Consider the following 22,643-nt stretch of genomic DNA (forward strand, 5'->3'; position numbering starts at 1 on the left):
TAGTGGGAACCTTTCTACTAACTTCAATGAGAGTTCAATCAAGCCCTAAAGGACAAAAGTAGAATAGGTCATTAAGGCAGACTCTGAAAGTGCAAACAGGTCTTGAAGTATTCTGGAAGCGCTAATGTTAAAAAGTATAGCCAAAATAGTAAGTTCTGAAAAGCAAGAGAGAACCTATATGCTTTGATGAGAGCATGTTCCCCAGGTATGAAAACTGCTCTGGCTGCAGGCACACTGCTAGATCATTCTATCATGGGAGCAGCATCAAACATGTTACTTTCTCATAGGCTGCAAACGATCTGGGTAACAACACATACCTTGTACCACTAGAAGGTTGGGGTACTCAGATTTCGGCTGATCATACACCATTCATTTCCAGTCCTTCTGGCTGCTAAGCTCTATGTGACTAACATATTTTAGTAACTTAGGAAAGAGAAAAAACATCTCACACGGGTTTGACTCTCCTCTCTCCCATTAATTTTCTATTAGAGGGGAATCTCTATATCTTTCTAATTATACAAGAAAGGGTCAGTTCTCCCTCTACAGTCCACATGTCATGGGGATGCATGCGTCCTTCTTTTCCCTTCTATATAATAATTCCATTCCAGTTCGCACATGTCTTCCCTCACTCTCTTCAATTCTAGTCCAAAACTCTCAGACAATGTAGCATGAAGTGCTAAGGAAATAGATAAATAATGAAATTTCTTTGGTGGGCTTCTTTTCTTAGGTGATAAAAAACCACTGGCATCTAGCACTCACTCTCCTCCAGACAGTAACTAATACTGTTACAATCATCCAGGAACTGAGGAGGAAGAAAATAATGTAGTAAGCACAACATTAAACTTTTGAATTCCAGCATATGGTTTTCTAATAGAGAGAACAAATATTTTTTATAGATCAATAGGACAATTTTAATGACAGCAACCATTTCTTAGGCCTGGTTGAGACTATGGATCAAGTTAAAAATGCTAGAATTCTATATGTTCCAAACTATACTCATCATATCTGCTTCATTATACAATATTACATTTAACTTTCACCCATCAATAAAGTGAATTGCATTCATCAGTGATTTGATATGTTTTGCCAAATATAAAATACTTAGCACTTTACGTTTTTTTGTAAAAGCTTTACATTATACTGTCTAAATTCTGCAATATTATAAATCTAGATTGTTGCTTATCCTTCATCCTCCTCCCTCCCTTCCCAGCTCTGCTTTTTTCACAATCCATTTTAAGCAGTTAAAACTGGGTGCAGAGCAACTAAACAATTATCTAGGATCAATTCCAAAGATACATTTGAGGAAAACACAAGTATGCTTTATGAGATTCCACTGGGAGGAAAGTTTATTTTTACCTGATTTGTTAGACACCCATATAATTGCCTCTGATGAGATGTGGCTCGTATTTCCTACTGCAATTGTTAATGGAATCTGCCACAAGTAGCTGCAAGACAAAGGAGGGGGAATCTAAGAACAAAAATACTGAACTGATTCTTCTTACAGCAATCAGGGATCATGTCAAAGAAATCAAAACACAATCTCAGTAGCAGTGTAAAGATCTGTGGATTCTAACAAGTTACTTTGATTTTGAAATGCATTTGCATTAGCAATAAAACAAAGAAATATAATTTATTTTAAAAAAACCCAACCTAGATTATATTTCCCATTTTTTCACAGTCTATCATCATATGAGGACTTTTTAACAAAGCTTTTCCTAGTTTAAAAGTGCTTTACAAAAGAGGAAATAATGATTAGTCATAAAAAGAAAAACACTTTTTTACATTTACTTAGAAAAAACCTCCACATAAGACATGATTTGATTTATAGGGACTTCAAAGTTAAAAATACCATACTCTTCTAGCAACTTCTTAAAAAGCTACAGTGGGATTTCACTGCTGCTGGTTTAAAAAAAAACAAAATGAATGGGACAGATCTCCACTTCTTGGCACCATTTATGACCACCTATGCATATGCAAACTGGGCAAAACATATTACATGTGGGTCTGGTGATACACTGGTATTATCAGACCCCATCTTCCCTACAGGGTACTACAAATTGTTTCTCATTTGAAGTAAATGTTATAAATAACATCTTTATCCAAATAAACAGAAATTGACTGTATGAAGTTAATCTTTTTAGGGACAGATGGAAAGGATTATTTCCTTCATGTCTTCATCATCACCTCTACTTCTTAACTCTCAAAAGTAGCATTTCACCAGTCAGTGAAAAAGTAAACATTTCCCTCACAGGCCTGCCGTGTCATTTTGTAAATCAGTAAAGGGGAAGCACTCAGTAATGGTACAGGTGGTCCCTTTGCCTTAGGTGCCTTACAGATGGTCCCTTGGTAGGTGGTCAGTGGTATTATGTGTGCAGTTAAGCAAGGCAGCATGGCAAGAGATTGGCCCCACCTCAGATATCACCATATAGCACCACTTTGATACCAAGAATATAATTTTAGACTGATTGCATTAAAATGTTGCAAAGATGAGTGCGGGCCAGTTCTCTCCTGCTACTACACAGCATTGCAAAACTAGTCCACTGTACTAAAGAAAAAAATTAGGTTTGTTCCTTTCCACTCACCCAGAAGCCTGCGCCATTTAACTACAAACACTACCCAAATATTCCACAGCCACAGTCAACATGGGCTGGCTTCCAAGGGTTGCCTTGCTGGCATGACTTGGGAAGCTGGGGGAGGGACAGAGCCCTGCACCCCCACCACAGCTGGCTCACACTCCCCACCCATCTGCAAAGAGCCCCCAGGACACACAGGACTATGCACTGCTTAGAACACAATTGTGTGCAGGGAAACGCTTGTCCATACAGCAGAGATTCAGCAAAGATGGGAGGCATTTGGACAACCATACAGCTGGAAGAGCTATGAGTGACACTATAAATAAAACATGGCGTTTACTGCCGTATGAAAGAAGAAAACACTTTCCATGTCATTTTACGTTCTCTGAATGTTAGTACCATGACACGAGGAAAATAATTAGCTCTACTGCACTGAAGATGAGCTCCACATAAGCATATACTCTGGCAGACACTTTTTGCTCTGTGTCATAATTAAGCTGTGTCATTTGAAGATTCTCTTCGCTTTATCAGTCTGCCCATTTCTTGTGCTGGATATTATCACACTCCACAGCACAGCCAGCAGAAAAGGATGTCCACTGGTGCATTAGTGCAGCAGAAAAGGATGTCCATTGGTGCCAGTTCCCAGTCTGGGGATGTTACCTTCATTTTTGGCTTAACTAATATTCTGGACTGCGAACTGGATTCTTGAAATACAGTGTGTACTGTGTCCTGCAGCTTCAGCTGCGGCAGCAGTAACTCCTGGGTTCAACAGGTGAGGGCAGTCAGGAAACGCTGTGAAGTGATGCACTGAATTGTATTCACTACTGCCCTAAATACCTTATACCTTACTAGACACACACCAGTGTTTTAGGGTCTGTCCATAAAAACCTCCTAGTAAATACATCGCCTTTAGAAACACACCCAGTTCTAAATACTTGTCTCTCCAAAATGAAAAAGATCTTAGCAAACTATGATTGAGAAAAATAAGGCAAAATTTAGCATGGAGTTTCTACATTATGCAAAAAAAAATTTAAAATGTATTTGCATGGAACTTTTATGACTCTTCAACTCCTACTGAAAAAGCTAAACTGCAAAAAAAGAAAGATGCTGTGAGCTGCCTATGTAGCTGATTTAAGCACATATATACACACCCACAAATATTCATGTATGAACACATTCATGGACACCTGTTATTTTGAGAAGGAGCTTCACAGAATGGTATTCTGTATGCTGTAATATCTATACAGAGAACAATTTTATACTTCCTTATAATATTTTATATTGCCTCCAATTGAGGTAAATCCTGCTGAAGTAAAGACTGATCCTTCTCTGAAAGGGGATCTAGCTGAAGAACAAGTGTCACAAAATCTACCCACCAGAAAACATGTTGGATTTAGTTGGGAATATTAGTACTGGCAAATGTAACTTTTATCTACCCAACATAAGAGACCTCCTGACATGCTTAGTGCTTTTCAGAACCTCCAAATCTCACTCTCTTGTTTTATGGTTTCCCAGAGGAACCACAGGTGTCCTTTTAGCAGACATCTGGGAAAAAATAAACAATTTTTCCTACTTAACTGCTGCTGTTTTCTCTGTTTATCTGTCTTCTCCTTCCATTCTTCTTCATTCTCAGAGAAACTTCTGCTGCTGTTGCAGAAGAAGCTGTAGCTAACTTCTGTGTATGTGAGGGCTGGGAGCATCTGGCTCTCCTTCCAAAAAGGTGCCTTCCATTCATTGTCTCTGAATGGTATGTATGGACTGTGTTCTCCAGTTATGACTAGAAAGAAGCAAACTTTTCTTGCGCTTTTCTGTCAGGGGTCTTCTAATTTACAGAGCAAAGAGGAAAAAGGGGGCCCACTCTCCTGTTTTCCTCCTGCTTCGTCTGAGAGTTGTGCAGACCCTTTATTTATTCTTTGTATATTGAGAGCACCACCAACATGCTCTCAGTATGTATCTAACTGGTGAAAAAAGCATCCCATTCCGCCTGGCCACCTGCTGCCTGCTGTGACAAACCAGTTGCAGTGACAATAAGAATCCAGCCTTGAGGGCCCAGTGACCAGGGCAGCAAGGCTTGAAACAACCCATTTAGTCCTCTTACTGTCACGATTATGTCTGCAGGACTCAGATGCCTGTACAGATCGCCCACTCAGTGGGTGAAATTATGCTAATGAACTGTGTGTTCAGTCTGCCTGAGATGCTGCTCAGCTGCAGAGGTGTCTCTCATAATGTCTCTCCACAATCAAACCTGATCACTTTGACGGGCAGCTAAAGGCAAACCTCTTATTGGGGAAAAACTAAGGGCTATTTCAGGAATTTCAAAAAAATATCTCTGAAGCTGAGGAGGAGAGCCACCTAAAACTAGAACAGACAGGTTAACATGAACTGTGCTAAATATAACATTGTTCAATCTTCAAGAAATGTAAGGAAAGAGGAATCTTGTTGAAAGGTAGTATAAATATACCTTTTTTTTGCTGATCTACAAGTGAGAAACTGCTCATGTGAAATAGTTAAACTTAGGTTGACAGGATAATGCACGAGGGAATGCACTGGTGGATTTTTTTTGTAGCACTATATCAATGCATAATACTGAAGCTTATTCATTCTGCTTAAAGTTTAATCAGAAGGACTTGTTTCACAAAGTATCAAAATCTTGCATCAGTGAAGGTACATGCAATACTAGAAACTAGCTAATGCAATACTAGAAGCAAAGTAATTATGCACTGTGTGGATTATATAGATTTTTTTTTTGTCTTAAGCATTACATAATGTCTAGGCAGGCAGTATTAGTATACTTTATCTCACTGGCAAAATTATCATATTTGTGATGATTACTTGCTTACAACTTGATTTTCAGCAAAAAAAGAATTTGTGGGAAAATACTGAGACCATAAAACACTAAACAATCACGATGCCTCACACTATTGCCTCTGATTAATAGTAATATTGTAGTAACATTGGGTTTTCAGTGGCTTCTTTGCAAAGAGCTATGCAAAGCCAGAAAAAGGGCAGTAGTTTATTTCCTCTACTTACAAAATAAAGATCTCAGGTAATTAAAAACAAAAAGGTAAGGTTCCTAGCATTTCAGATTTTGCACACCTTTTCAACTATTTTTTCATATTAATGAAATGTGAAATGTTTTTGCTGGGATGTAAATCCATACAATTTCAAGATTCATCTTTCCAGTAGCTATAATGTACCAGGCTTCCACACACTGCCAGCAGTGAATACCACATTCTTCCAGTGGCATTTCTCCCTTCTCCCCTAAATTCAAAACTAACAAAGAAGTAGATTTATTCCTACTCATTACTCACAGAACAATGAAGGTACCTGCTCAATATTCAGAGGCTTATTGTCCTGCATTATGAGGAGTATACAAGCAATGTGGCTGCTTCACATAAAGTGACAGAACATCTGTAACTGAAGTACCACTGTAAAGTTCAGCTTACCTACATTTGAATGGCAGAGAAAATGAACAACCACAGTCCTCTTTTATGCTGCTTTTACAGATCTCTGGCTTAAAGACTTCTAATCTATCCTGCTGTTCTTTACAAAGAAACTGTGCTTAATCCTTCTTATTGTCCACCTCTGTATTTTTTTCTACCTATTATTTCAGGTTAGAAAACCAAGCCTTGCTTCAGTGCTTTGAAGGCATATCTACCAGGGATTAAAACTGGCATAATTCTTTTCTTTTCTACACTCTTTATCCTTTTAAAAATGCTCCTTTTCAACTAATCCTTACTGTCCTATTTACTTGCTTGACCATGTCTGGACAGTGAGCTGATGTTTACACAATATTACCTACAACAGGTCCAAGATCTCCTCCTGAGAGAAAATAGTTTCTTCAGAACCCACCACTGAGTATCTGAGTTAGAACTGCTTTCCTCACATGTACCACCTCATTATCAACATTAAGCTCCATCTGCCTTTTTATTACCATGTCAACTAGCACTAAGGAATACTTCCGTCATCTTGGTAAGTAATACTTGTTTTTATTACACTCACAAAACTCCTATAACCAGAAAACTCTTGACACCTAACTCTTCCACACCCTTTATCACATAGCTTAATAAGGAAAAAATTTAGAGCAGGTTTCTCAAGAATTTCATGGGCTGTGACCTTCCACTAAGAAATTCAACCATCTAATTTTTCACTTTTTGCTTGTATTTCTAAAAAGTTCTTCTCTCTTTTCCTGGTACAGATTAATTTCTTCAGGAATATTTAAGAAGGAAGCTGGACCTCAAAAACCACATAAAAACCCAGTTAAATTACAAGAAGCTACATACATCTAGATTTAGAAGACATCTATTAATAGTCTTTGATTATATACTTAGCCAGGAGATCAAAGGAGGAGAACTATGGCAAGGCAGAAGAATAGAACAATGCACAGATTTAAGGAAAAAAATTACTTATTTAGTACATCTAACAACAGAAAAATGAGGGACAAAATTAAAAAGCTTTGCACAAAAGCAAATTAAGTGATTTGGCTCTTAGCAGGATATAAGGATAATTAATTTAAAGTGTAGTGGCAATCATAAACTTATTATTTAGAATTATAGAATGATTTAGGTGGGAAGAGACTAGAGATAAAGCCTTCTGCTCTAATGTGATCAGAGCACAGGAAAACAAGTCTCACTGTAGGTAGAACATGATATCAGAGGAGGATTTACAGGCTGTACATTCAATGGCATCACACAAAATCAATCAAGTCAATTGAGGCAAATGATTTGCCATCTGCTTTTTTTCCTAATCTCTTCCACTGCAAAGCTGCTACATAATTACTTTCAGGAAATCTTAACACCAAAAGCTGTATGTATTTTCAAATACCTCAGCAGGCTGAGAAATGAAATTGTGAGTTATCTTGGGCTGGAAGAACAGCAGTCATGTACCCATCAGCTGGCACAAGTGAAATTCCAACCACCACTCTTCCATGACTCAGTTTCTCTGGGATAAATTCAGTTGTTCAAGGTGATGGCAAATGAGAGGGTAGGGTACTTGAGACCTCTGCTATGGTCTGTAAGACAATAAGGATGCTCTCGCTGGTTGGCAGCACAAGGTAAAGTAAGATACCTGATGGCACCTTGAATGGCACCAGTCACACATGCAAGCAACTACATGGGCCTTTCCATCCACTCAGAGTTGACAAAGAGACATTCCATAATTAAACATGAGCTTCCCTATGAATTTTTTTCATTTCTAAGTGAAAAAGGCAAATTTTTAAAACCAAGCTGCTTGTAAGAAAAAGAAGGTTTCAGCACAGATTTTTGAACACAGCATTTAAAAAAGGCACTGCTGCAACATTTTATAACTACTGTTTTAAAGAAGAACTTTAAGTTTGCTGATTCAAAAAATTGCAGGGAGAAGTTGGAATTATTGAAACATATTGAAATATATGGTAGTTAAATTACAGAATTGAAATTAATGTTCTAAACCAGTTTTCCCCCAATTTTTGCTTTGATTTTTGTCCTGATTCAGTGCAGGGAAATGTTTTGATATGTTGAAAATTTCTGTGGGATGGGAATCCATTTCTTGTTCAGTGGTAACACTTACTAATCTTTGTTAAGTATTTTGAGAGCATAACAATCTGAAATCTCATATCACTGAGGGATATGATTAAAGCTATTTAACACAGAGAGGAAGTGAGGCATAAAAATAGTTTTAAGAGTAAAAACCAAAAAAAAGAAAATCCAAGATTAAAACTGACTGGTTAAGACACTTATCTCCTTATTTTAACCCACTTAATACCCAAGATGCTAACTCTGTCTCTTTAGTTAAAGATAACAACGTGGTACATCCAGAGTGGCTGAAGATCGAAACAACTCCTTGGCATTAGTTTCCTGTTCTCAGCTCTCTCCAGATGGAAATCCTGAAGTCTCATACATAAACACATATGCTCAGCTAAGCAGCCCTGAGTCTGAGAAGGGAACAGTTTCCCAGTGTGGCCCTTGCAAACACTGGTGATTCCCTGAACAGGTTAGGCTGCTGACATTAGCATTTCTTATCAAGGGAATATATTGTTATGAGTCATCTACATGAACTCATGTGCTTTGATTTCAGACATAAAAAAAAACCACAAAAGCAAAGTAATGAGAAAATCTGACCTTTTTAAAGTAAGTAAATTTCACAAAACAAAAACTAAGATTTAAAGATTTGTATTTTTACTTCAGTTAAATACCTGGCTGATCCTGGCAGATATATTTGTATATCTGAGACATATACAAATAATGGCAAGTAAAAGAAGCATTTAAATGGATGGCTGCAGGTGTTTCTGGCTAATGACCTTAATGCTTATTACAAATTAAAAGGCATAGAAAAGTTGGTAACAAACTAAATAAAGGATTGTGTGATATTTGGATATTAAATCGGTAGAGAAGGCAGACAGTAGAGATCTCTCACTTTTCTTGCCAAGACAAGTACAGTTTCTATTAGCAAGATTAGCAAGGTTTGGGCTACTACTTCATAGTAGCTGGTATGGGGCTATTTTTTTGACTGTTACGGAAAACAGTTTTGATAAAAAAGGGATGTTTTAGCTATTGCTGAGCAGTACTTACACAGCACCAAGGCCTTTCCTGTCTCTCACCCCACCCTACCAGCAAGGAGGTTTGGGGTGCACAAGAAGCTGGGAGGATGCATGGCTGGGACAACAAACCCCAGGTGACCCAAGGAATGCTCCATACCATGTGACTTCATGCTCAGTATATAAAGCTGGGGGAAGAAGAAGGAAGAGGGACATCACAGCATTTGTCTGTCTACAGTCCCAAGTAACTGTCAAGCATGATGCAGCCTGGCTTTCCTGGGAATTGCTGAAAACTTCCCTGCCCATGGAAAGCAGTGACTAAAATCCTTGTTTTTCTTTGTGCATGCAGCTTTTGCTTTCCCTTTTAAGCTGATTTTGTCTCAAGCAAATTTGTCTCAAAGTTTTGTCACTTCTCCAATTCTCTCCCCCATCCCAACACGAGGAGTGAGCAAGTGGCTGTGTAGGGCTTAGATGATGGCTGAGGATGAACCACAATACAAGCCAAAAGAAAGCCTTTGTTTTCACTGTTAAGATTGTGAAAGTTCAAAGGTAAATTGTTAACAGAAAACCCTACGGTGTATTCAACTAATCTATAAAATCACGAGCCTTGTTGCAGTTATACCTGGAAGCGTTTCATCCTAGGCTGAGAGCACAAGCACGTGTAAGGTGGTCAGTGGAATATGAGTGAAAGCTGTTGAACAGTAGAACAGCTTCAGAGCTTCCTACTACAGAAAAAGATTATACAAGAAGCAGAACTCAGTAGGATACAGTTTTGTAAGCCACACTTTCTTGAAAGATTGTATTGGGAAAGATAATTCAGAAGTATCATAGAGATTTTCCCAGGTTATTATATAGTATAGTATCTCATTCAGTAAGGAGTAATTCAGGTTCCAGGGAAAGCTCATGTGAGTATCACAGGAAATCACACATTTTTATTAAGTGCAATTCTACAAGAGTGTTAGTTCAGTTTAATGTATAAGGAGCTGACAAAATATTCATGTTGTGAGTATCATTCTCAAAAGACCAAAGAACACAGAGATTTCATTAGATTGAATACATGCCAGTAAAGTGATTGCAGGCTGTGCCCAGAGGCATAACACAACAGAAGATGTTATTCCCTCTTTCACAATTATTACACTTCCTACACTGAGACAGGGTGTCAAGGGATTCCTTGTACCCTGTGAGCATGGAAGATGGCAGATAGGAAGGGAAGATTTCACTAACTCTGTAGCAAAGAAAAATAGAAATGAAAATTGCTAAAAAAGAACAATTTGAAATAACTGAGATCCCCTGAACATAGCCTGAGGTATTCACTGGTCATCTGCATATGCCCAGTGTGACCTTAATTCCTGAGTTCAAATTGAGAACAAGGAGTTTAATACAAAGAACAGTGAGAAACACATGAAAAACACTGGTAAAGGCAACTGACTAAGCTGAATTCCCCTACAAGGAGCATGAAAAAGCAGTCAACACCAGACTTTTTCATCAAGGAAAAAGTTGCAGTCAGCTAACTTGAAACCAGAAAGGACAGTATCTTAGTTATATAAACAGAAGAAGGCCTCCTGATGTCTGAAATGGACAGGACTTTCACAAATCCTGTAGGTAGACAATTTCTGCCTGCAACACTGTGTGCAGCGCAGAAATGAAACAGCAGGGCACAGTAATAGTGACACACACCACATTAATTGTAGGATCCACAGTTTGCTGGGTTTAAGCAAAATGAGAAAAGGAAATGCTGCTGACATCAGGATTCTGGGGTTATAGGGGTTCTGCCCTCACCCAAGACTAACAGACTGGTTAACAATAAAAAGGTCAGCTAAGGGAAAAAAAAAAAAAAAAAGAGAGAGAGAAACTAGTAACACCGACTACATGAGCAACTGGAAAAAGACTGGAAGAAAAAGGCTGTGGAAATGCTTATTCTAAAATTATTCTACACTATGCTGGTCAGGAGTTTTGTGCTCCTTTACAAAATTTTGGTGGACTTTGATGGACTCTGAATTAAAGACAGTGCTCCAGCATTGTCTTTAAGGAGCTCTATCTGGCTGTAATACAGACTAATTTTTTCAGTCAAGAGTCCAGATACAGTGAATGTAAGGTGCAATATAATATGCTTACACTATTGTGTAAGCAAGTAACAAAATTCCAAGTGAGGCACACATTATTACTCAGAAATTGTTGGTCTTCTTGTTACTATCTAAGCCAAACACAGTCAAAATCTACCTGAGTTTTTTTGTATTTGTTCTTCTCTTCTTTCTCCCTAATGCCCCAACTATGGAGGTGATTAAATTTTTCAGCCAGACCAACCTGCCATTCAGAACAACCCAACAGGGTCAGGCCATGATAGGCGCTGCCAGGCAGATAATGGCTCCACCACCAGGTGGCTCCGAATGGGATTCACAGCTGAGGCGTCAGATTTTGAAGAGCATTTCAGGTTTTTAATAGAAGTGAACTCAGAAGATGTCTCATGGATGAACAGTAATCAATTTGTAGAGCAGTCTTGCCTCTTAACTACTAAGATTTACCTACTTTGTCTAAGGCTTTGATTGGATGGGCACTTGAATGTAGCTAATGTATATTTCAGAGGGAAGCAAAACTCTGGGATTTGGAATTGTGAACCTATTATAATTTTGAACACAAATTATACTTAGCTGCACACATGAAGGAAACTATGAATAATCTTTATGGTTTGGAGAAATATTTAAAATTTCATGAGAGTGACTAGAAAGATTATATTCTAGTCTCAAAAGAGGCTAGCACATCTAGGATGACTTGCTTCTGATTTTAAGCTTCTTTATTTGCAGGTCTGCCTCAATACAGCTGCTAATTTTATATCTTTGTCTATTACATATGCTTTCATTTAGAAACATATTAAAAAATGCAATCATATTAGTATACTCTAAAGGAAAGGTTGACAGCTGCTTCTAAGAGCAACTACTTATACAATGGATGATGGATTGTTTGGGTTTTTTTCTGTATTTGGACCTAAATTCAAATACATAGAGAGAAAATATGTCCAAAGTCAGTACAGGATTGCTGGAATGTATTTTAGAGGAATGAATTTTAGAAGCATTTATTTTTAAACAATAATTGACACTATAATTCATCTGTAGTCATAACAGTGATTAACATGTTTAATAGCAATGTATTAAAGATGCAGATTTTGTGGTTTTCCTTTACTCTGCCAGAGTCCTAATTCCTCCTGGATTTTGCAAGAGTCTTTGGAATAATTTTTGGCAATAAGTAAATCCTAGAGCAGGAAAAGGGAAAAAATTTACATTTTCCAGAAGTATTATGCAAAATTCAATGCCCTTACCAATGTAAAGACAACAAAAAGTTTCAGACATAAAAAAGATTCACTGCTGTAGCAGCAGCCCTAGCATGAAAGAGCACCTGTGTGGCTCTGCACTGTGGGTCTGCCTTAAGATGACAACCTGCATATTCTGTTAGAAAACAGCTGTATGTCTTCAGCCATCCTGTCTAAACTTCATTATCCTTTTTTTTTTTTTAAGGGTAGACACAAGGTAATTTAAATGACTAAATTTGATTTAAATTACCAAATTTGAAGGAAAAGAAAAAAACATTGTCTGATAATAACATAACATAGCATAGCTAATATAATTATCTGATTACTAAACCTTGTATAAAATTTTGTTTAATATTAGCTAAATATTTCATCCAAAAATAAATTATAAATGAGACTATTATGAATATTGTGAAGCCATCTAAAACTGACTCATTTCAGTGCCAGTGTGGCAGCGTACCTTACCAAATTTAGAAAAATGATGCAGGCAAAGAACCAATACTACAAATTCTTTGTTAGCACATGCTGTTTCCTCCCTACCTAACAGTACCTTTTACACTAAAACACAAAAGGCTTCATTTTCAGAAGTGACAAGCAGCTCTGGGTGCTGAATCATAGATGGACACAAAGAAGCTTTAGCAGTGTTAAGTGTCTGTCCCAACAGCTGCCGCTTTAGCCTGGAATAAAGGCTCTCAATCTCTTCAACATCCTCTGTTCTGCCTTCAACCAGTGCAAAACACCCTTGCAGAACTGCACACAAAGTGCTGATCATGCAAACCCCATGTCTGTGCCGTCCTTCACCCAGAAGCATAACCCCCTGAGTAGCGCACAGGTATGAGATTTCTCTGAGCAGGGCACAAGGATGTGTTATGGATGAGAAGGATCCACAGGAGTAAGAGACAGCACTTCAGCTATGTTTACAGTCCTCCAGTATGTTCTCAGAGACTTTGTACCAAATTTATTCAACATATTTCAGTGCTCAGTTCTGATTTTTCCTTTGAAAACTGTGAATTTAAGCAAGATTAAAATATAATTCCTATGATGTTTTCTCTTTCCTCAGTAAACTTCCTGAGAGTCCCCTACCAAAGTATCTCCTCCATAAAACCCAAGATTCTAATATTGAGTGTAAAGGCTCATGCAAAGGGATAAGAAAAGAAAGCCATTATCAGTAACTTCAAAAAGCAAGAGGAAGAAGATATAAAAAATGGAGCATGTTAGAAGTTTTATTCTCTGATCTACAATGGTGAATGCACATCTCAGATTTTTCCAAAGCCAACAAAATACGCCATTTATCCAACCTCATCCCTCCTATAAAACTTCTCTCTGCCAATGCTGTCTGGGTCTTCCCCAGTCTGGTCTTTCCCTCACTAAAGCCCTCACTTTAAATCCCTTTTCCATTTCCCTATTCCATATTTGCCTATTCCAGCCACATAACTTTAATGCTCCAACTTTGGCTCACACTTGCACCCTACCATGCCACGTTACCTCTCCTACCCCTTACATGTCAAGCAGCTCCTTCTAAGCATCTCTATCCTTGTTCTCCTCTTCACCTCCCAAAGACTTCACTCTATATTAAAGCAGAACTGCCCTCAAGTACATGCTTTTCCTCAGCCTGAAATTGATTTAATTAATGTGAGTCAACTAACTAGACTGGGTATCTAGCAATTCCTGAGATTTAATGTTAGCAAATAAGAAGAGGAAAGTGGCACATTCTGCAGTGACAATAAAATACAACAGCAGCTTTTCTCTGTCAGCCTAACTTCTATCAGGGTATAAGTGCGGCCACCACACAGGAAGCAATGACACAATACACTAATTTTGTCTTCTTTAGCATTCTGCAAATTCTAACACTGAAAGTTGCCTGTATACTGCACACCAGAGTGTCCTGGAAGTTTCCCAGTGAGAAGATGTTCTTGCAAATAGAAGCTGTGAAACGGTTTTGGAAATGAAGTGTTAAATTATAATTGGCATTTCTGCTGTCTTTGATAGCAGCATAATATTGCTGGAGACACTACCACAGATGTGTACTGGAAGAGATTTTAAGAGTATTTTCTATTCTGATTTTTTTAAAAATGCAACAATCAGAAAAGCCTCTAAAAATGAAAAAGCAGGACAAAAAAACCAGGATGTTCTAGTGGCTTTTACAGAAAAGAAAAAACCCTATTGCAACAGGGAGCACACAGCACAAGAGCTGGCCTAGTAAACACAGCAATGTTCCATCATGTGCCCAAGGCAGGCAGGCTTGCTCCAGGTCACTCACCAAGGCAGCCCCTGTGCCTGTTCCTATGGAGAAGCAGCACTGAGCACAGCACTGTCCTCTCTCAGGCTGCTGGGGTTAAGGACTGTCCTTATGCACATCAAAGGACAAGATCTATTGGTGTCACACAGCTGGCCGCTACTCCAATGTGCATTTCAAGAGAGGGAACACCCCACGCTTTCCCACTCTTCTGCAAGAACAAGTATTTTCAAGTCCCTGCTTGACTAGCTAAAAAAAAAAAAAATCGTTCAATCAATATCTGGCAGTGTTCACACACAGTTTTGTGATCCATTGAGGACTCTTGATTTTTTTCATCTCATTCCTGTTAATTCCATTTTCTCTGTGCCTAATACACTGGTACCTTTCTTTCCTGGAGCCTGTTCCCTTCATCATCTTTACAGCAGACAGAGAGACATTTAGGTCACTCCAGATGAACTAGGGGTACCACACCCACTACCTAGGTAACAACACAATAGTTGTTTCTCTTAGAAACACTGAGTTTATAAGAGAATATACAGGCACAATTTCAGGTATAGTAAAGATGAAAGGCATAACATGAGAACACTCAAAGGACCTGAGAAAATGGAAGATGAGAGGATATTTCTCAGAGACAGGGAGGTAAATGAGCACTTTGCTTTCTATTTATATTTTGTTAGCCCTCTTTTCTCAGTTTATGGAACAATATTTGTCCATATTATGGTCCTTTTTTATTACATAATTAATAGTACATATGCTACATTAATCTGCAATTGCTTTAAGAACATAGCAAAGATACTAATCAGCATTGTGCTCCCTTGTGCTCCCAACATTTTGGTTTGTGTTTAACCAGCTCCTTAGCTGGTAAGTGGACAGAGTAAGTTCCCCATCACTGCTCAAATAATAATGCTATACAACTATGTAAGAAGATACATGGCAATATCCAAGCACAGCAATGCTTTTACTATGAAAATCACTATCAGTAAAGGGACAAGCACAGCCCTTTTTCTGCAAAGCCTGAATAATAAAGGAGCTTTGTCTAGGAAATTCAGAAGAGACTTGAAGGGAAATAAATTCTGCAGTTAATCATTCATCTTGGAGTGTCTGCTGAGCAGCTCTGCAGCCCACTCTAAAGCCTTTCAGCTGTGGCAATTACTACAGGGTGTTAGACCCATGGGTCTGTACAGCTCTGATTTTGCTGGTCATGTCCATGGCTTGCACTGTTCAACTGAATTTTCCCCAGCACAGCTACACAGAGAAAGGCACTCAGGATTACCACGCTACAGCATGCATGCATATCCTGTCCATATGCCAATCTGTACATCTTCCTGTTTTTCTCTTTCCACATCTAACTGTCTTCAGTGACTAGCAAGACATTCCCCTTCAGGATATTGTCCTGAACAAGCAAAGATTAGCTATGGAAACTGCATGCATGATAAGGACACCATATAAATGAATATTATTCCAGCAACATTAACTTAATTATTTTGATAACATTGGAAAGGTTATGTCTCAACTTTTACAGAGACAAGCTCTGTATATTTTTAGAGGGCAAAACAACCAGAAATCTTTGGTGTGCTCTTCAATATAGTATATAAAAGGTTTATGGATTTCATCAAAACTGGTTAGTTTATTGTCTAGACCACAGATTATTTTTCATAAGATTTTTGTCATATCTGTGAGCTGTTTTGTAATGATGGATGAGACTATTGTCTTAAAATCATCATTTTCTGTAAGCAGGGAAACCCACTGAACCCTGTCAGATGGAATATCGCCTTCTCCCCTGAAGCCTTATAAACTAAGGGCATAATCCATTCTCACATGGGTATACAGGAGTCCAGGACCAAGCTACACTTAACTAAAGGGTTGTTATACAGGGATAGAATATGAATTATACAGTTATAATAGGAGTTTCAAAGTTTTGCTTGCAAAAGCTGAAATTGTTACTGAAACATTATACCAACCACAGGCTTTGGCACTCAAATCAAAGTTGGTGATTTCAGCCCTTCTAAGGAATGATGTTTCTAGAAACAGTGTCTGTCATTGTTAGTTTTGTTTTTTCATAAAATAAGAACAGTGGATCATGTGAAGGCGTAAGTGTCAAGTAAAATCTATGCTCAGTTTACAAAGAAGCGAAATTGTGTCCCTTCTATAATTTCAGTCCAAATGCTAGAGCTTAGCAAGCCATACAGTCAATTATATGCACAGAAATAAATCACAGTTTCAGGTATAATGACAAGGAGCACAAATATACAGGAGATTGGAAAACGTGTAATCACTCTCTTCTGTAGAAAAATTAAAAACACTTATAGTAATGGACTGCCAAAGGTATCAACAATTTTCACTTTTATCATTTATCACTTAGAAAAATCTGCTTGCTGCTTCTGTCTTACTCTACATGACTTCAGAGTTAAAAATTAAATATGCAGCTTCACATTTCATTTTTAACAGTTAATTGCTGCATAAGTACACAGCATAAAGCAAAGCATAGACACTTTAAAAACCACAATGGTTCCAAAATATTCAGTTGCCTCTTTATTTACATTTCTTATGCAGTAGAGACATTTGAAAGACCTACTCTGAAGTGACTCTTTCTACAGTAAGGCAAAGTTAAATTTGCCTAGACAGCATCTGAACAAAAAATTTAAACTCCTCATCATTTTGAAAGCAATAGAATTGACATTTATTGCTGTGCCATACCAAACTACAGCCCCACCTCTGGATAACAAAAGACTACAGGGTAGATGGATGCTTTAAGAGCCTTCCCTGGAGCCCTCCAGTGTGTACTGTGTTGTCTGTTTAGATTATAAACTCCTGAAAATGCCTGGACCTGAACATTTTTTCTGTGTTTTGTGCAGATCTACTTCTTATGGTGTTTAGAATGATCATCACGATTAATCCATAGATAAACTACCCTAAGGAAGCCAGTGCTGCCTGCCCTGCAAGAGCACGGCCTCAGATGTGGCACAAATACCATTTGCTCTCCGTTATTTACAGCGCCTGTTATGGCTCCCCAGGGAGACATGAGTCCAATGCCCAAATTCATGGGTCATGCCGGGGAGGCAAGCACCAACTTTATTAGACTGTGAATTAGGCCACTGATCTGTAACACCCACAAAGCTTGCATGCTGATGAGATATATATATATATCTCATCAGCAGACATCACTAAACCCTTGCCAACTCTCCTGACCAAAGCCACCCACAGAACAAGCCAGAACACTGCACTGCACAGCAGTGCTACCTCTCCCCTTGGTGAATCTGTAGAAAAACTGAGTCATGTCATACCAAGTTCAGCCCTTTCAATATTAAAAACCAAGACAGAGTAATGCATCTCAAATTATCTAATGACCACACACTAATGTGATTTTCCCTGTCTACTGCTTTCACAATAACTGAAGCAATAGTCACTTCAGCAATGGAAAAAAAAAAGAAATAAAATAGCCAAACAACTGAAAAATATCTAGGTCACTACCAACTAAAAGATTAACTTTATTCTTAGTATCTCGACCTTTTTTTTAGTTAATTTGATGGTATGAAATGACATTATTGACACATGGCCATTGTGCATACCCAGCCACATGTGTCTGTGGGCAGTGTATGGACGAATTGCATGGCCAGTGTTATAACACTCAGACACCAACTTACAACTAAGCCATAGGTCTTTTGTGTAAGTTGATGGACATTTTTTGAAAGGTGAATGGCAGAGGTAAGTTTCCCTTTTTGCCAAATATATATGGCTCCTGTTCTTTGGTATTTATACTTATGGAACGTGACTTTCAAATAACTTCACCTGGGAAACAGCAAATTAGCTCTGTCTGCTAACTGGCTGGAGTAAACAACCCATCTGTAAAGCTTTCCTTGAGCAAGGGGTTTCTTTTCTGTTTGTTCTTAAAAGGAAATGGAAGCATAGAAAAAAAACAATCCAGAGGGGGAAGACACCTGCCAAAGGAGATACATATGTGTATTGTACTGACTGTTAGGGTACTAAATTCCTGGCAGGGCTCACATGGATGTCTTTCTCTGTGCTCTCTCTAGCACTAAATCTTATTTCCAATGTTTAGAAACAAGAATTGTAATATAATTTGTGAATAAAATCTCCTAAGAAACCCAGCAGAATTTTCCCTGGTGGTATTGCGCCGGCCATTCCACATATGACAACATACAGTTTGAATTACAAATTAATGTCATGTATGAAAATAAAACTAAGTCTAATTCTCACCTGTATTGGGTTTGCATGGCAAGGTTTTGGTGTGTTACAGGGGTAGCTTCTGTGAGAAGGTAACAGGAGCTTCCCCCATGTTCAGCAAAGCCAATGCCAGCCCCAGGAGAGACCCACTGCTGGCCAAGGCCAAGCCCTATCAGTCACTGTGGTGGCATCCAGCCAGAGTCAACTCACCATATCACCCTGGTACCATTTACACACCCAGTAGTCTTTACTCATACATTACAGTAACAGTTACTTCAATCAATACTGAATACCTAAAAAATCTATTTTTAAAAGTCTCTACAATACTTAGAAGGCTTAACATATCTGTTTTAGTAAATAAAAAAAATAATAATTGCTGTTCTGAGTAGTAAAATCCACTCACATTACATTGCACATATATAAACTTGCACAAAAGAAATTTTCAAGAGAGGAAGGGAGAATTTCTCTCCTGCTGCAGAGCTGTGAGTCATGAACACTTCCAATAGTCCACATTCAGTTGTTTAATCTCTTTTTCACAAAGGAACTAATTTCAGCCCAGAATTTAGACAGATGCTTAATGCTCTGTTAGATTGTTCCAATACAGCTAGAAAAACAACTATTTACTCTGTGTCATGTTTGAGTTCCATAGTATTCATGTTCTAGAAAAAGATAATGAACTTCTAAACACTTTCCAGTAAATGTTACTATCATTTTAGGCCTTCCTCAACAGGAATATTCTACAAGCTCCAGATATGTCAACCAAAATTTTGTATTAAATTTTATTTTTCAACAATTTAAATCTACTGAACTAACACAGAATATTCCAGGTTAATAGTATGCCCTCTTTCACACTGAGCATGAACAGGTCAACACAGAAACTTCAAAGGCCATCTTGAAATTCTCTAGCATCAGCTAGCAAGAGCTATTCTTGGCCTTAAAATATGATGCCAAAACTGCTCAAAACAATGAGGATTCCCCAGGATCAGGCAGGAACCTTATCTTGTCTTTGGGATGAAGGAAGCATATAGAGTCAGATGGGAGGAGGAACAAAACAATCTAATAAATGGAAAAGGTGTAGAGACAGGGACGCTGATTTCAGACAGTGTAACAGTTCCTATAGGACCAGTTCAGCTGCCTCCACAAAGGAAAGAGCTGGAACCCCCCCTGCCTTCTACAGAGGTCCAGTTCAGCTCCTGACTTCTACCCAAGTCAAGCAAGGTCTGTAGCTGATATATATTTTCATCTGCCTACTCAGTGTATGAGTGTCAAGAGGTTCATTCCACAAAATTTCTGAAGAGCTATCAGACCTACCAATCACATTCCAAATTACTTCATGGAATGTGACAAAATCAAAATAAAAGAGGAGAAAATAGATGAGTGATGCAAGACACTGCCACAGAGAATTGTCAGAATGCAACTGGGGATTTTTTTTCCAATTCCTTTAATTAGCCTCAACTTCACTACAGTTCAAATTAAAGTATCACCACAGGCTATTGATCCCAAGCAAAATTCAGATTTCTAAAAAAAAACATTTGCATAAAACTACACATATAAAATACTTACTTAAACAACTACTGCATCTTGAAAGATAGTAATTGAGAAATACAAGTACCTGTTGTCCCCACGGGCAGGATCCTTGGGTTTAGTATCACTGTCATAAACAAAACGCTCTTGGGAGATGACTATGATGTTGTCTGTAGTTTCATTTCCCAAGATAGTGATAACAGGATAACCCATCTGTAGTGTCCACTGATCCATTACCTCTTGGATATTTACAGATTTTCCAACCCTTTTTAAAGCCTTGGAAAAAAAAGAAAAGTTTCAATACACTGAAGGAGTATCATTTTTTTATCTTTTTTTTTTTATCATTTTTTTGTCCCAGGATCAAAACTGTTTTTGGAGGGTAAAATAAACATCACACACGTATGCAGATACACACACACTTACACCCAACACACAGACACTACATAATTGAACTTAAGGCTCCGTGTATCTTTAAAATAAATGTTGAGTAATCTTAACAGAGAGGAGAGTGACAGTCAGACAGTCATGTTTTCCACATCATTCAAGTACTTCTGCTGAAATAGAAGAAATAATCTGCTTTACAGGATTTTAACAAGGGCCACAGAAATACAGGGTAGCTATTCTTAACCAGCTAAGGTTAAAAAAGACAATGTTAGTTGATCTAGGCACTTATAATAAGGCATATTTGAAGGGCCTTAATTTCTAAAAATATAGTGCTTCTCTGTTCTGAAAATCAAAATGACTAGTTATTTGAAAATACTGTCCCTTATATCCAAAGTGAGGCTATGTATACCAAGATATCCCCTGCTGCTTCATAAACTGCACCTGTTAGAACACATGGAGGACTAATGTGTTCATATTTGATTCCATATGTCAATAAAAATGCTGTTTTACAAGTGGATTTTTGTCTGAAACACAAAGAGATACTACAGCATCGTGGGAGATGAGACTGCATATGAGGAGAAAGAGGCATCATTTGTTCTGCAGCGACAGACATGCTCCTAGCTGTCGAACAGTCCAAGATCACAAACTGAGCAATCTCTGATGAACACAAGCAAAAGATGTCTTCAGAACTGAAGCTGCAGTTGCACTGCCCTAGGAACAAAGGGGCTGGCAACAAATGCATTTACAACTGAGGCAAACAGAATTATTAGCTGCAACAGTAGATATGAGCATACAGTATAGCTACAGTGGTTATGGACCAGAATACAGTCTCATTTTTGTTCCACTTCATTAGCTGCAGATTCTGCTGCTCTTTCAAGACAACATTCATTCCTCTGACCTCCCATGGCCCAGAACTGTCCCAGAGGCTTTAACAGAGGCGGGAAAGATTTCTTGTGGTGACATTCAGCTACAGATTAAGACACAGATTTAAAAGCCTGACTGTATGTTACTTGTCTCAACTCTCATTAGCAGTCAGTACAGACATAGGACTTGGTTCAGTTGCCCACATGTGTGTGAATAATGACATTTGACCTTTACCAGCTACTTCAGAAGAGCAGAGATTTCCCCATGTATCTGATGCTAAATTGGTTAGACACACATGAATGTCTTAAACATCCTACTGTACCTAATCTGGCACTAGTTGCCTATATTTGAACAATTATCTCAAGTCTCTAGACAACAGTCAGTGGTTCAGGCTTATTATAAAATAATCATGTAGTGGCTAGCCAACTGAATTACTTTCTAAGCTCTGCTGACTATATTGACTAGATTTCTGGGAGTCCAGTTGTTCCTGTTCACTAGTGTCAAATGACATGTCCTAAAATACTCAACGCATTCTTTCAGAACCATTGTATCTACAACAGACGTGCTTCTCAGGTGGCAGCTGGAAGCCAGGTAGGATAAATTAAGGTAAAAGCTGTTAAAAGTCTGTGAATCAGCAACTGAAGACTCAGTGAGAAGAGCAGGATCTTGGACATCTAGTTTACATGTATACACCTGCTTGTCTAAATGTCTTGACCTCCAGCTAAATCCTAGTTTTGATGTCAATAGTTAAAACTAGATTGTCATGTTTTGTATGGCTTGAACTGGTACCTGTGCCAAAACTCTCTGACTGTACTCCACATTGTCCTCCACTCAGTCTATTTCTGGGGAAGACTCAGACTAGCTCAGACTAGTCCCACAGGGGAGAAATTCAGGGACACTTTGCTCATCTTACAAATGATGAGCCATTGTGGAGCACTAGACCAGGTTCTAGAACTCAAGCCAAGCCTGGATATATAAGTCTCTACAGCATGACAAATATTACAGTAAATAGTTCTCTGTTTACATCATACTTTGAAGCTTTAATACTTTTGTCCTTCACAA

The 22,643-nt window shown here is 38.2% G+C and overlaps 1 protein-coding gene across 1 annotated transcript in view; it reads right to left on the reverse strand.

The window, feature by feature from the left end:
- TRHDE (thyrotropin releasing hormone degrading enzyme) overlaps window positions 1–22,643 on the reverse strand; it is a 206,621-nt gene that overhangs the window by 52,862 nt on the left and 131,116 nt on the right. Inside the window, exons 9-10 of the mRNA XM_074539725.1 lie at window positions 20,422–20,609; window positions 1,357–1,445 (exon numbers count right to left, since the gene is read on the reverse strand). Coding sequence (XP_074395826.1) covers window positions 1,357–1,445; window positions 20,422–20,609 — 277 coding nt within the window. The remainder of the gene's footprint in view (window positions 1–1,356; window positions 1,446–20,421; window positions 20,610–22,643) is intronic.

This window comes from Zonotrichia albicollis, chromosome 4 (genome assembly GCF_047830755.1).
Source record: "Zonotrichia albicollis isolate bZonAlb1 chromosome 4, bZonAlb1.hap1, whole genome shotgun sequence".
NCBI classification, from domain to species: domain Eukaryota; kingdom Metazoa; phylum Chordata; class Aves; order Passeriformes; family Passerellidae; genus Zonotrichia; species Zonotrichia albicollis.